Source organism: Lissotriton helveticus, chromosome 1_1 (genome assembly GCF_964261635.1).
Source record: "Lissotriton helveticus chromosome 1_1, aLisHel1.1, whole genome shotgun sequence".
In the NCBI taxonomy this organism is placed as follows: Eukaryota; Metazoa; Chordata; class Amphibia; order Caudata; family Salamandridae; genus Lissotriton; species Lissotriton helveticus.
The window spans coordinates 1,940,527,793-1,940,542,626 of NC_136057.1; the positions used below are offsets into that span (position 1 = coordinate 1,940,527,793).

Consider the following 14,834-nt stretch of genomic DNA (forward strand, 5'->3'; position numbering starts at 1 on the left):
TCGCATTCTCTCTCAATCACACACAGTCACGCATGTGCACACACGTTCCCTCACGCACACACGCACACACTCCCCCCCCCACGCATACAAACAGGCATGCACGCACTTTACATCAGCCCTGGGCCCCACTCACCAACTGCGCTCTTCCGGCGGGGCTCCTCACGGCGCGTCTCCATCTAAATCGGGGCTCCCTCAGGTCAGAGGAGCCCCGCAACAGGCGCCACACTCCTCCTTCTCCCCGGCCCCCTCCTGGGGACCCGGGCTACACCGGACGGCAGGGCGCTCCATGCGCCGGCAGCTCGCGGACCTGGGGAGGCGGGACTTCCGGTCGGCCGCGAGCGGATTGGCCGGCCGGCCAAGAGCTTCCAAGAGCTTCCGGGTCGCCGCGGGCAGCGTGGCGGCACTCTCCCGATCACTGGGTTGTGACACGGCCAATGCAATCAGGGAAGAAAGGCTTGTTTGTGGAGCCCTCTGGGGCGCCTCCGTCCTCGTTTATATATCTTTATCTCCGGTCAGATCGGCAGCAGTCCTGAGCTCTCTTCTCCTGATCTCTCCTTCTCAGGCCGCTTGGAGGTAGGTGCATCTCCACTGGCTCCCGAAAAAATGGCGGCAGGTGCAATGGATTAAACCGGCACCGCTGCCTATGAGTGAACTCCCGCGCCGCCTCACAAGGCCACATGTGTGCCCTGCCTCGGCGCCCTGGGTGGTCTCAAGAAAGGTCTCGCTGCCTGTAGTGTGAAGGGAAGAGGACTTCCTCAGGGGTGAAAGCTGCGCAGGGTTCACGGAAGGCACAAGCCTTAGTTGTTGTTTCCTCACGAACTAAACATTCACGTTCACTGGCCGAGCAGCCTTGGAGCAAACGCGCTTCCAATTTACAACCTTTTTATCGCTGTTTATTCCTTGAGGTGGAGATTTTTGTAATCATTATCACACGCAGGGGCCGAGCCTTGGGCACAAACACAGAAGAGGTGGAGGGGTGTCGGGGAAGCGGGGCAGGCCTGGCAGTGTAACACGAGCAGAGCACACACATCTCCGCAGCAGGCGCTCAACCAACTCAGCATGCGCCAGCAGCTCGTCCAGCTGAATGCAAAATATGCCTTCTGTTTCAGGTGAATTTATGTTAAGTTTGGGTTTTTCCAGAGTAAAAGCCAGCCCTTTGTTTATAATTTGCAATTCTGGAAGGGAAATAGTTCATGAACACAAACACGAGAAAAGCTATAGCTGTTGCTGATTAACATAACAATTCTGTCTTTTTTTGCTGGAATAGACTTCTATTTGGTGAAATACACATCTAAGAAAAGTTTTGGAAACCCAAAAACGTCTTTTCTTTTTGCATTTGGTGTTAAATCTGCTGTCGCGATGATTGTCTATTAACAGCGTTGATATAAAACTATGTGCAAGGTAGGCACCGGCTAGTAGCGTCTTACTATTACCCAGTCCATAGTATTCACTTGATCAACCTCAGACGGATGGATGGCAGAGATGGCCCTACTCTTATTCAAAATCATGACCGTGTAAACACAACAGGCGCCTGCTGCCAGTGTTAAACTCGCTGAGCCATCTTGCCAAAAATAAGACAGACCAGCTGATCCAAGTTAGCCACATAAACCCATCAGAAGAGAGTATTGTTTATTTTAGTATTTGTAGTGTACAGTCCTGTCCCATGGAAGGAGGCCAAAAAAGCATCTCGATGGAAGGGGCCTTAAGCCCCCGGTGTCCGAGAGAGGGAGGGAGAGACAGAGCGGCCTGGTCGAGAAGTCTGCGACTCTTAAGAAAAGCTGCACAGCTTCCACTGATGGTGGATGGGAATCCCTATGGGGTGGGGTGTCCACACCAGGCACGGACATAGAGCACAAATAAATGGAATGAAAAAGAGTGAAATGGTTGTATCTATTTATTACATTTATTTAGCGTTTCCCCCAAAATGTTTGTCTCGTGGCCCATCGCGCAGATCTTAAGACCAGACACTACCAGCTGGAAAAAGTCAGGTGGAGTTTACAAACACTGGTGCTCGCCCTCTGAAGACAAGCCCTGGCTAGGAGGACACGTATGTGCTGTGGGATCTGAGCTACCCTATGCCTGGTGCGCTGGGACTAAGCTTCGGCAGCATCATATGGCGAGGTTGATTCCCTGCTACACCCAAGCAGGCCTCCCCAAAGGACTGATTCTGTTGAGATGTATTGTAATTCGTAGATTTATATAGCGCGGCTTATCATCCATGAGGGTATCCAGGCACTGTCCATAGATCAAGTGATCTGCCCAGAATCACAGGATGTTGAGCTGACGCCGACACTGGACCCTGGGTCCCTCCAGCTCCAATGACGGCAGCTCTGGTCGCTGCGCCACACCCTCTTCGTATGTGCTCATACTGCCTGCCTGTGAAGAGAGTGGGGGTACCTCTAGAACTGTCCATGGTGAATGCATAGTATCTTGGGCCTTTGTACACGTTGTTTAACAATGACGTAAGCCTACTGTTGGTCCTACCAATTTTACACATAAGGAAATGGAGCCAGAGAAGGGTAAAGTAATCTACCCAGGAGCACACCGCTTAGTCAAGTGGAGAAGCCGGGACTACAACAAGAGTTGCTGCTTCCTCTCTGGTGTAATCGGTGGCCTCAGAAGGGAAACAGCTTTTGTGGAAATACAGCAAGGCAGCAGAGTTTGCTCTTTACCGGTGACAGCCTGGGAGTTGCCCCGTGGAATGGTTGTTGCTAACAGCAGCCTGTATTTGAAAGGGCAACAGAGAGATTTGAATCAAATAAGGAGCGGAGGCAAAGGTCCTGAGAGCCGGTTGAGTCAGAAGCACTGGCAGAACCTGCTCGGTGGGGCAGGGTCTGGAAGACAGCACGTCTGCAGCTGGAGTTACTACCGCCTCCTGCACAGACAAGGGGCTGCTGCATACCACTGCCCGCACTGCATACCACTGCCCGCACGGCACACCACTGCCTGCACTGCACACCACCGCCTGCACTGCACACCACTGCCTGCACTGCACACCACTGCCTGCACTGCACACCACCGTCCGCACTGCATACCACCGTCCGCACTGCATACCACCGCCCGCACTGCATACCACTGCATACCACTGTCCGCACTCTATCGCTTCTTCCAGGAAACAGCCATGTCAATCTGAGAGGAGTCACTTTTTTAAAACTTCTATTTACTATCAATATAACGAGGCATGTGGCAGCAGTTACATCAGAACATTCCGAGACCATTAGAGCTTTTGAATATGTTTGTTCACCCAGATATAATGCATCTCCCTTTCTTTACTCAAATGGTTATATGTCGTTACTACGAATTCCGTTGCAATGCATGCCTTTACCACGCATGCTTTACAACGGAATTCTTTTTTTACGCATAACCTTGCCCACGAATATTCCTTTACCATGCATAGATTAACAACGATTTTCGTTGTTAATTTATGTATGGTAAGGGCATATTCTTGGGAAAGGTTATACCCCTCCCCTGTACCCTTACGTGTCCCCCAGCCCACAAACCTTCAACTATTTACCCCTGCCCTTAACCCTCAATATTTTTTACTTTTTTAATTCCCCTTACCTCTTCACGTCGTTGTTTCTTCGCCTTCATCTTCCTTGATGACGTTCTACGTCGTAAAGAGGAAGCGGAAGTTTTTTTCCGTTTCCTCTGTAACTATGCTGGTTGTCTTCATTTTGCTTCGTAATTTCTTTTTTGGGGGGGATCCCCCCAACCCCCCTTTTTACTCACACTTTTTTTTATTGGGTATGCCCCCTATTAAAATATTTTTTCCTTTACCACACATGCCTTTACTACGCATCTCATAGTAAAGGTATGCGTGGTAAAGGCTTCCGTGGTAACCACGCATGCGTTCTAATGCATACGTGGTAAAGCCTTTCGTGGAAACGGCTGCGTTGTAGTGGCCATTTTCCATTCCCCACCAGCCACCTCCATGAACGCCCTCTCCCGTGAATTTGAACAATCTCTAGATCCCCCGGGATCTAGAGGGTATACATGGGCTCCCCCTACTTACATTCCCTTTACCCCAGATTTGATCCCACTTTTTGGGGCAGCCCCTACTTTCATAACCCACCTTCTCGGCCACCATACACCAGTCCATATCTTTCGGCCCGTCTGGAGTGTCGGTGTTGTTGTAACCCCCGACAGTCGCGCAATGTTACGTTTGGCTAGAAACATCCCCAGCGACACCCAGTCCCTTTTGTCATTAGATAGCTGCTCTTTTATAGGACATTGCTAACTTTTCTTAAAATGTAAAGAACAGGTGAATGACCAGGGAAGACCATGAACCCATTATGGAAGTGCTCTAAATGCGGGCACAACTTCACATGGACTTTCTGTTGTGTAGGAGTAAAGGGATTACATTTCGTTTTACTTGCAGATCAAGCACTTTTTTAAATGGACAAGAGGATTCTCCGTCCTGTTGTATCCCCCGATGCCCCTTGCAGACCCATGTGCTTGCCGTAAACTGCGTACAGAAATCGTGGCACACCACTAATTAAGCTTCTTCGTGTTAGACGTGTTTTTTTATTTTTTGTTTTACTGAATCCAACTCCACCCTCCAACTCCAACTCCACCCTCCAACTCCCCCCTCCACCCTCCAACTCCCCCCTCCAACTTCCACTCCCCCCTCCAACTTCCACTCCCCCCTCCAACTTCCACTCCCCCTCCAAATTTCAACTCCCCCCTCCAACTTCCAACTCCCCCCTCCAACTTCCAACTCCCCCCTCCAACTTCCAACTCCACCCTCCAACTCCACCCTCAACCCTCCAACTCCACCCTCCAACTCCACCCTCCATCACTCAGGAACACCACCACATCACCCAGGGGCACCACCACATCACCCAGGGGCACCACCACATCACTCAGGGGCACCACTACATCACTCAGGGGCACCACCACATCACTCAGGGGCACCACCACATCACTCAGGGGCACCACCACATCACTCAGGAGCACCACCACATCACTCGTGGACACCACCACATCACTCGTGGACACCACCACATCACTCGTGGACACCACCACATCACTCGTGGACACCACCACATCACTCGGGGACACCACCACATCACTCGGGGACACCACCACATCACTCGGGGGCACCACCACATCACTCGGGGCACCACCACATCACTCGTGGGCACCACCACATCACTCTGGGGCCACCACCACATCACTCTGGGGACACCACCACATCACTCGGGGACACCACCACATCACTCGGGGACACCACCACATCACTCTGGGACACCAACTCATCACTCGGGGACACCACCACATCACTCAGGGACACCACCACATCACTCAGCCCAACCACATCAACACTCAGCACCATAACAGCACTGTCCTTGCTTGCTACCAACAAGCATTGCCATAGCAAATATGACTTGCATTAGGAAAGTGTAAGCTATTGGCTTTGTGAATAACAATTCTATTACCTTAAATATTTTCAAAGCCAACACATATTTAAAAAATGTGTCATTTACAATACCAATAGCTCACACTTTCCTAATGCGAGACCTATTGCATTGCAAATGCTTGTTCTCTCTGTTGCCTGGTCAGTCCATCTTCTTTAACTCTCTTACTCCTTTTCATCCTGCCACCTCTATAGTTGCCTACATGTTTCTCTCCGTCTCGCTCTTTTTTAGTGGTTTCTCTCTTTTCACCCCTCTCTCTCTCTCTCTCTCTCTCTCTCTCTCTCACACTCTCTCTTTTTCTCTCTCTCTTCCTATGTCTCTCACTCTTAGTCAATTCTTTTATCTTCGACTCTTAACACTGGTTCACATATCTCTTGTTGACTTCTGTAGACCCTTCCGGTGTCCAGTGGTAGATGTCCCTTAAGTCAGGAGCCTGATTCTCTTTTGACATTCCCATTTTGAAGCAATAGAAAGATATTTTACTACAGAACCCATCTGAGTAAGTGGCTGGGAGTTGCCAGACAAGTTGGGTGTAAATCTATAATTTAACTTCAACTTATTTACAGTTTACTGTGTTTTTATGTGATTTAAAGGCATTGGGTTTGGTGTGAATATAAACTAAAATACTGTTTTTTGTCTTCCCAGTGCTCAGGCCAGTGTGGAGAGGGGCGGATGATCCGGCATATCGATTGCAAAAATATGGAAGGAGAGGTGATTGCAAACTCTCAGTGTGACCAAGACAACAAACCACTGGCAGTTCACCCATGTGGCGGGAAAAACTGCCCTGCACATTGGGTAGAGCAACAATGGGAACAGGTAATACAAGTGATTTAGAGGCCTGTAATGCACACCGAGAGAGAAGCATGTAATGTAGATAGTAAAAGTGTGAATGTGTCGGAGAGATAGGACATTTTTTGGCTGCGGGATACTCATTGAAGTTCATTCAATGTAGCATATTACTATAGACCTAGCCGCCACCAATGACAATCCATAAGATTCAGGTGTACACAGTTCAGAAGACTGCCAAAGATGCCTTGTTTTGCTAGTGTTTGTATCCTACAGTGATACATGGCTCTTTTCTGAATATTCCTAGAATTATAATAGTCCGAGCACTGCGTATGCTACTATTGTAAGCTTATATTTCCTGTGCTCCTGGGTATCACTCCCCACTCAGGAGTGTCAGTTAAATGTCTTGTATAGCAGGTCCTAACTTTAGGTCTGTCTCCCTGGGCACTAGATTTGCTGTGTCTCCAGCTCCAAATAAATCAAAGTTCCCGATAAACTTCAAAGTTTCTTGGAATTTTATTTGTAAATCCTTTAGTTCATAGTTAAATGTTGTATTCACATTTATGTTCCATATCAATACAATTTCTTCATGTTTCAATTAACGTTACAAATCCCATATCCCGATGCATTTCGGCGCCAACGTATAGAACTTATGTGTTATCTGTAAATCATGTTACTTGCATATGAAATTGATTAGCACTTCTAAGCTGGCAGGGACGCGTTTATATCTAGTATCGTGTAAGCATACACAGCGCGATATTTTTCATCACACTTCATATCCCAGAATTAAGAGCGAGCTTTAAACCCTACAGTACACACCCACTTTGAACACGCGAGCCGATATCCGTTTAAGGGAGACTAGCTCGCTAGTACGTAAAGACGTCAACACGATATTCGAACCGAAACTCGACGCGGAGAACAGCGGCACTCCATTCGAACAAACACCGGTAAGATTTAGAACACGGGCGAGGCACGCCTTCGCAATATTACAAAGGCGAAAGCTTTAGATATCAGATTAGCGCGTGTGCACGCGAGTAACATTATTAATGGCTCTTACACGGGTTAACATACCACCAGAGACCGCTCGACACGACGAACGCAGCACCCGAGAAGGGAGGAGTTGTAGTACGTTACCAAAGAGAGGGATTTTAGCCACAACTTGTTACGAAAACTCTAACTGGGAAGGAATATATTACATTTGAATAACGTAAAACCCACACATAACCGCAATAATAGAGGGGGTGAGTTGTACAGGATTCACATACAGACACATACACGCGTAACAGCAACATAAGGAAGCGCACTATCAGCGTTCAGTGGTGGCAACTCTGACTGTATTAGTGAAATGCATATCACTTATCTTTTCTGAATATCTCATGCAGGATATCACAAAAGTATCATCTGTTGCACAGAGGTGACAGGGATCTGTTTACATGGTGGGTGACGGAGGGAGGGAAAGCAGCACAGGTGTCCTGCATAAAGCAGCTTTAGAAGTGCATTTTACTTTTAGATAAGAGGAATGTGAAGAAATGCAGAGCAGAGGCCCTATGCCAGCAAAAAGAAGCACTCTGGTCTTTAATTCTGCCTGTTCATTGACAGATTGAGTTGTTGGTCAGTCTATCCCTTTAGTAGTCTTTTAAGTAATCTTAGTGTCAATATCCAAGTCCTGTCATGCCTTTGCCAATTGTGTAGCACTTATCCTGCTTCGGTCTTACATCCTTGTCTAACTCACACCTTTAAATGTACGCACCCAAACTGATATAGTTCTAGTGTAATGGATGTTTACTGTGTGCAGCATTTCTGTGAGACGTGTTAATGTTTAGATTGGACATCTGAACTCTAAAACCAAGATGGCAGCCCTCACAGGCAAAAGGCGTGATCATACAATCCTAGAGAAGCGTGGCACCTATACACTTGCCTTGAGTACACTTTTTCAAACTTTCCACAGCACCAAATCCAGTTTGTTTCAAAACATCATCTCTTCACTGCGGCCACATTCATAGTGGAACCGTATTATCCCCTGCATGGAACTCGAATGTCCCCTGTGTGTTAAACAGTTATGTTCTACTGCCCCGAGTACCTTACTTAATGTGAAACTGGTATCCTGACTTTTATTTTTGGCCCTAGCGTAACCCTAATTTAAAGTATGTGCAGAGGCCTAAGCCTGTACTGTCCCTGACAAGGCAAGGTCCAGGACCTGTCCTGTGACCTGGAGGGGCGCATCCAGTGTACCCTCATAGAAGACAATTGACTACGATCCCTGTCGTCGGGTGTAGCCAATAAAACAGTGGTCGCAGCATACCATGTTTTATGAATTTATAGTGTGACCAGACCTTTTTATCTATGTCAGTGTGAGTGTGGCCTAATGACCACTTTCATGTAAAGTTCTGCTATTGTATGAAACCCAGAACTTTGTACTGACATCTTGTGTGCATGTAAAGTGCGTGTGCATGTACAGGTGATGGGTGTTTGTGTATGTGTGTGTGTGCTTGAGTACTAAAGCCAGTGACCTGGAGAGGGGTATCTAGTGTACCCTCATAGAAGACAATTGACTACGATCCCTGTTCTGGGTGTAGCCCATAAAGCAGTGGTCGCAGTATACCATGATTTATGAATTTATAGTGTGACCAGACTTTTTTTATCTATGTCAGTGTGAGTGTGGCCTAGTGACTACTTTCATGTAAAGTTCTGCTATTGTATAAACCCAGAATTTTGTACTGACATCTCGTGTGCATGTAAAGTGCATGTGCGTGAACAGGTGATGGGTGTGTTTGTGTGTGTGTGTGTGTGCTTGAGTACTAAAGCCAGTGAGATCCATATTGGATGCCTCTAGGTCTCAGACGGTGGAAGTGAATTTCTTGCATCCCTTCAACTGAAAGGTGGAGACACTAAAATAAGGAAGGTGGGGAAAGGCCTACCTTTTAAAATTCCATGAAGTCTCTGTCAGCCTGGGACTGTTGATTGTACCATCATTTGTACTGCCATTTGTAGAGTGGATGGTAGGGGTAAGGGGTTGCACTGCTGTTTCTGTTGTTCAAGGTGAGAATGCTTCTAGTCAAGGCCTGACATTTTTTTTCTCTGATTACTGCTTAAAGAAGGCTGGTGGCACCCAGGGACAGAACACATTCATTTCTTTGTGCCCCTGTTGAGAGTGCTCCTGCTTGGAGTCTGCCCCAGTGCTACCTGCTGTGAAAAACATCACTTTACATACATGCTGTATGTGGAACCTAGCCTGCAGTACCCCAAAGATCTAATCCCATTCAACATAATCAAATACCTTAGTGGCATCTCGAAGGACCGCCCCTAGTGGTAACTCAGGTGCGACATTATTGAGTATTGTGAAAAGGGTTTGCAGATTATATGTAGTAGCCCTCCCAGGCACAAAACCTGATTGGTCAGGAAGAATCAACCTTTCCATCAGGAGACTAAGACGATTAGCTATGATCTTGGCTAGGATTTTGGTGTCGCAGTTGAGGAGAAACAGTGGTCTATGTGAGTCGCAGTGGAGAGGTGTCTTCCCCGGCTTGAGTAGGGAAGTAATGAGTGCCTCCCTCATGGATGGTGTAAGTTTGCCGGATTCCAATGAATACTTGTACACCTCAGGCAGGATAGGGGCCATTTCAATGGTTTCTGCCATTGCTTTGCCCGGTCGTTCCCCTTCCCCGTAACGGCGAGCCACCCAATATTTACCCCTGAATCTTGCCTCGGGGGTAGCTGTGTCCGTGTAGTCTGTGAACTTCTCACAAAATATTTGTTGGGCGCTGCTATCAGGTCCCGATAAAAGCCTTGTCTCAAGTGTGTTACGCTCTGATTCTAGATTTCGCAGGGTGTTACTTATGTCTCGGAGTACTCCCGAGCTTTTTGATATGCAGAAGCTCCGAAGCGTAACTTTTTAAAAGCTTCCCAAATGGTCTCTACGCTAACCACCGAGCCCTTGTTTCTTTGCAAAAAATCTTGGATTTCGTCCTCCAATTCAGTTTGAAAGACTGTATCAAGTAAAGCAGAGGGCTGCAACTTCCATGTATTGCAGGGGGGGACCATATCCTTGTGAAATTCATGTGAGACTGACTGGGGCGTGATCAGAATACGTTCTTGCTAGGTGTGTAACATTTGAGATGGCAAGTCCCAATCCTCGCTCCAAGAACCACCAAGCCAGTTCTGAAGCTTGAGACAGTAGATCCACATTCCCTGTCTGGAAAATATGAATAAAAGTGGGATCTAGATCAGACCACGTTCTAGTCTCAACTTCTTAACTAAGAAAGGGAGAGCTTTGTAGAGTACTCAGTATCTGCCTGACAGCCAGCCTGTCAGAGATGAGGTGACATCACCTGAAGTCAACCCTTTCTGCTGGAGGAGCAGATGGTCTTCCTAAAGAGCCTACAAGCCTGCCTGCTGAGAGAGGGAAGATGTGTGCCTGGCCATTGTTGAGGAGAGATTGTCCTGGAGGAGAGCTCTGTGAGTTCCCAGCAAGAGGAACCCCAGAGAAAGCTGATTCTCCCTAAGAGTGTCAGGAGACCCTTTCTGTGAAAAGGTCCCCCCAGCCTCTGCACAGTTCATGAAGTGAGCTGTATCAGGTTTGTGCCAGCAACATGTGATATGGCTGGCAGCCAGCCACAAAGTTGATCACCTTTTGCTGCCACCACCAATGAAAGAAAAAAAGGACTGCTTCACCTCTGTAGAGACCTCCGTAGAGAGAGACCGATCTGTCCAGGGGATGTCACTTCCTGAAGATATCACTGTAAGAAGATTTGGCCAGTAACTGCCTCTGCTTTGTGCCTGCCCACAGCTAACAAGAAGGCTGCCACTGCTAAACCGGGCGCTGTTGCAGAAACCTGCCTCTGAATTTGCTTTCAATGCCATCTAGAAGGGCAGCTGCTGTGTCCCCACAACGGAGTCCACAGTGTGATGGTCGGAGGGTGAACTGCATCTGCTGCATACTTAGGACTGTCAAGAGTGTTGAGAGCTACTTGAGGTATACTACTCGACTTAGCCTTCCTCATTCACGAGATGCATGAAGGTGCACATACTGCCATGCCCACTAGAGACTGTTGTGCCAGTAAAGATGCGACACGTAAAACTACCCTTGCGCCACCACGGATGCATCACATTTGCAATGCTGCGCACCATGGCGCAATGATAAATCAGATGCGTGTTGTATCTTTTGTCGTGAGAGCAGTGTATTACAGGAGTCGTGTCGCAAGTGCGACGCAAGTCCAGCAATGCTCAGGGGCGGCCTATACTTAACATGCTGCGTCACCCCTTACCCCTGCTACAAGCATGCGTAAGGATTTGGCGCAGCAGGCACGTAAAAGTGACTCCGTAAATTCTTGTAGATTTCACTACGTCACTTTGACGGGGCTTCCTTGCGACCGGAACGCCCACCCTGCATACATTATACCTGACGCAGGTATAATGTAGTACAGGGTTTTACAATGTGACGCTTCTCACTAGATGCGTCACGTTGTAAATATGTTGCATAGTGGCGCATTGTTTACGACACCACTGCGTCATAGAAGTGACACAACAGTGTTGTAAAGATGTCGCAAGGGGCAAGGATATCTGCCCCGATATACTTTAGAACTAAGCTGCACACTAAAAACAGTTACAATATTTGAGCTAACTGCCCCTGAGCCTAATACTGCTATGAAGGTGGTGATGGTACAAGCAAGAATCTTGGCCGTAGTAGGAAGGAGGCCGATTACCAGGAAGGGAAGTGCCTCACTGGTAGAAGGCATCATTCTTCAACCATGTATGTTGTATCCATTGAATTGTAAAGTATTTAGTTTTGCTGTAATATTTTTTCATAATGATAAGCATCGGTCTGGATATTCATTTATTGTGTCTGTTGACTGATTGTTGATTTCTGGGGCTCTTGTCCCCCACACTACATCGTAGAGAAACCTGTGTCTGCTTGCCCTCTCTTCCCTGAAAGTCATGTGCCGAAAGAGTTGTAATTGGTCCAGTTTTCAGAGCCATCAATCACACAGAGTTCAGGACACCGGTGGCAAACAACCTCAACCACCACAATTAAAGCTCATTAGCCTCTTGTCTGCCCAGTGGCCCCATGAACAGGGTCTGACAGTCACTTACTCCACATTTTCCAATCTCAGCCACAGACTTGGGATCAAATTTTCCTTTAAGAGCCATTATTTTAGACACCCCATCTATTTTACTTGCTGTTGCACTTCCCCATTCTACACTGTCACAGCCCAAACACCCTTACTCCACTACTGTCTTGCACTTCTCTCCTGATTCCCGTCTCAACTAATCCATCTTGCACACCAGCTGACCCCTTCAAGGCTCAAACTATCGAAATGCCTTTCTCCTACAAATTGAGTTAGACACTTCTCTGCCTATATGCTTTTCAGTCACCTCAATTCAGGTGTGGTACTACCTCTTTTCGAACAACCTTTCACCTCCTTTAAGTATTGCTTCCATCCTCATTATTCAATTAAAATAGTTTTCTCTTACATCACAAGTGTTAGTTCTTCTGTTCAGCACAATCACTGATTTTCTGTCCTCCATCCTCTTGACCTCTCTGCAGCTTTTGACACAGTGGATTACTCCATATTGCTACCATGTGACCAAGCCATTAGCATCGGCAACAGAACTCTTCACAGGTTTTTCTCCTGACTGACTGATGGTGCCAGAAGGGTTAGTTCTGAGCCCTATCCTGTTCTCTCTGTACACCACCTCACTTGGTAACACCATGCTCTCTTTTGGTTACTCTTACCATCTCTACGCAAAAGACATGTAGATATACTTCTCTTTTCCTACCTTCTCACCTTACCTCCCTGACCGCAGTTTTACACTGGACGGCTCTCCAGTCCCTCTTTCAAAATAGAGGTTCTCTACTTTCCCACCATTGCCCCCATCGCCTCGGCTACCATAGTCCACTTCCCGTCTGACAGCCTGATCTTTGCCTCCTCTGTTACTAATCTTGGTGTACATTTCCACTCTTTGATGAATATTTAAGAGCTTATTACTACCACTGCCACAGCAGCGCGATACAAAGTAATTAGGGGCATATTTATGAGTTCTGGCGCATCGCAGCAAATCAGCAGAGATGCGCCAGAACAAATGCGTCACGCAAAACTACACTTGCGTCACGGCGGATGCGCCGCATTTACAAAGCGCCGCGCCGTGGCGCAAGGGTAGGCAGATGCGTGACGCATCTCGTCACATAAGGGCGGCGCATCGCTGGAGTCGCGTCGCAAGCACGACGCGACTTCAGCAATGCTCGGGTGTGCCCTATACTTAACGTGCTGCGTCAGTCCTTACGCCTGCTTCAAGCAGGCGTAAGGAATTGACGTAGCAGCGTCGCACAAGTGCCTGCGTGAAATCCTGTAGATTTCATGCAGGAACTTTTGCGAAGCGCACCTGCCCCGGAACGCCCACCCTGCGCCGGAACGCCCACATGTGGCGCAGGGCTTTACAACGTGACGCATCTGCCTAGATGCGTCACGTTGTAAATGGGTCGCAGGATGCGCCACGTGTAAACGTGGCGCAAGTCTGACATAAATCTGCCCCCAAGTGTGCAAAAAATAAAATATGTCCTTGTCTCTCATTCCAAAACACTAGAGCACTAATATAGCCTTATAGCCTGCCGTAGAGGGCTGTACTGGCCATTAACGGCCTACTCCAGCCTTTAACAAGGGAACGGGTCTTTATTGGCCGGTATAGCCCAGCTTCGGAGGGCTATAAGGCTAATAGAATATTCTGCCACTAGAGAGCAGAATATTCTAACAAATAAAACAAAGGCCTCAGTGAGTCCGAGGGCTCCATGAGGCCTTTATTCACAGCAAAAGCTGTGAATAACCATCATTGGAATGTTGGCGTTCCGGGCTTTTACCAGCCTTTAGAAGCCCGGAGCACTCCTTTGTCTTCAGTGGAGCTCCCAACATTCCAATGTTATCAGTAATTTGCTAGTACTAGTATTTTCTGGTGCTTATTATTTTGGGTAGGTGCAACAGCCCTTGTGGACATCTGTTAATATCCCTTTTCCTCGCCAGTTAAGGCGCATACTGCCAGATTCATCAAAGACCCGTTTTGCAAGTCTTTAATAGCGATTCATAAGGAATCGCTATTAAGGACTTGCAAAACGGGATTCATTTAGGAATTGCAAAAAATATTGCGATTCCTACATGTTCCTTATTTGCGATTAGCAAATTGCTAATCGCAAATAAAAAAAATAACTCCCCATGCATTCCTATTGGCCTACAGGCCCATAGGAATGACTGGGGAGTTATTCCTTATTTGCGATTAGCAATTTGCTAATCGCAAATAAGGATGCGATTTCAAGGGTGCAGGGGTGTCCAAAGGACACCCTGTAGCACCCCTGAAATGTGAATTCACACTGATGTTGTGCACACACATGTCCAAAGGACATGTGTGTGTGTAACATGCAACTTAGAAAAATGCATTAAACTGCATTTTTCTAAGTTTTCGCTATTTACCACGAGGTTTGACTTTGTGGTAAATAGCGGTCCTATATTGCGAATTCGCTATTTTTAAATGTTTCATGAATAGCATTTAAAGAATCTCTAATAGAGATTCCTTAAATGCTAATCCTCGCATATTAGCGAATTCTTTATTAGCGATTTTTGCATTTGGGATGATGAATCCCAAATG

The 14,834-nt window shown here is 47.2% G+C and overlaps 1 protein-coding gene across 2 annotated transcripts in view; it reads left to right on the forward strand.

Moving 5' to 3' along the window:
- LOC144755115 (ADAMTS-like protein 2) overlaps nucleotides 1–14,834 on the forward strand; it is a 319,957-nt gene that overhangs the window by 240,711 nt on the left and 64,412 nt on the right. For both annotated transcript variants that reach the window (XM_078643636.1, XM_078643645.1), the window contains one exon: nucleotides 6,063–6,233. In XM_078643636.1, the coding sequence (XP_078499762.1) occupies nucleotides 6,063–6,233 (171 nt within the window). The remainder of the gene's footprint in view (nucleotides 1–6,062; nucleotides 6,234–14,834) is intronic.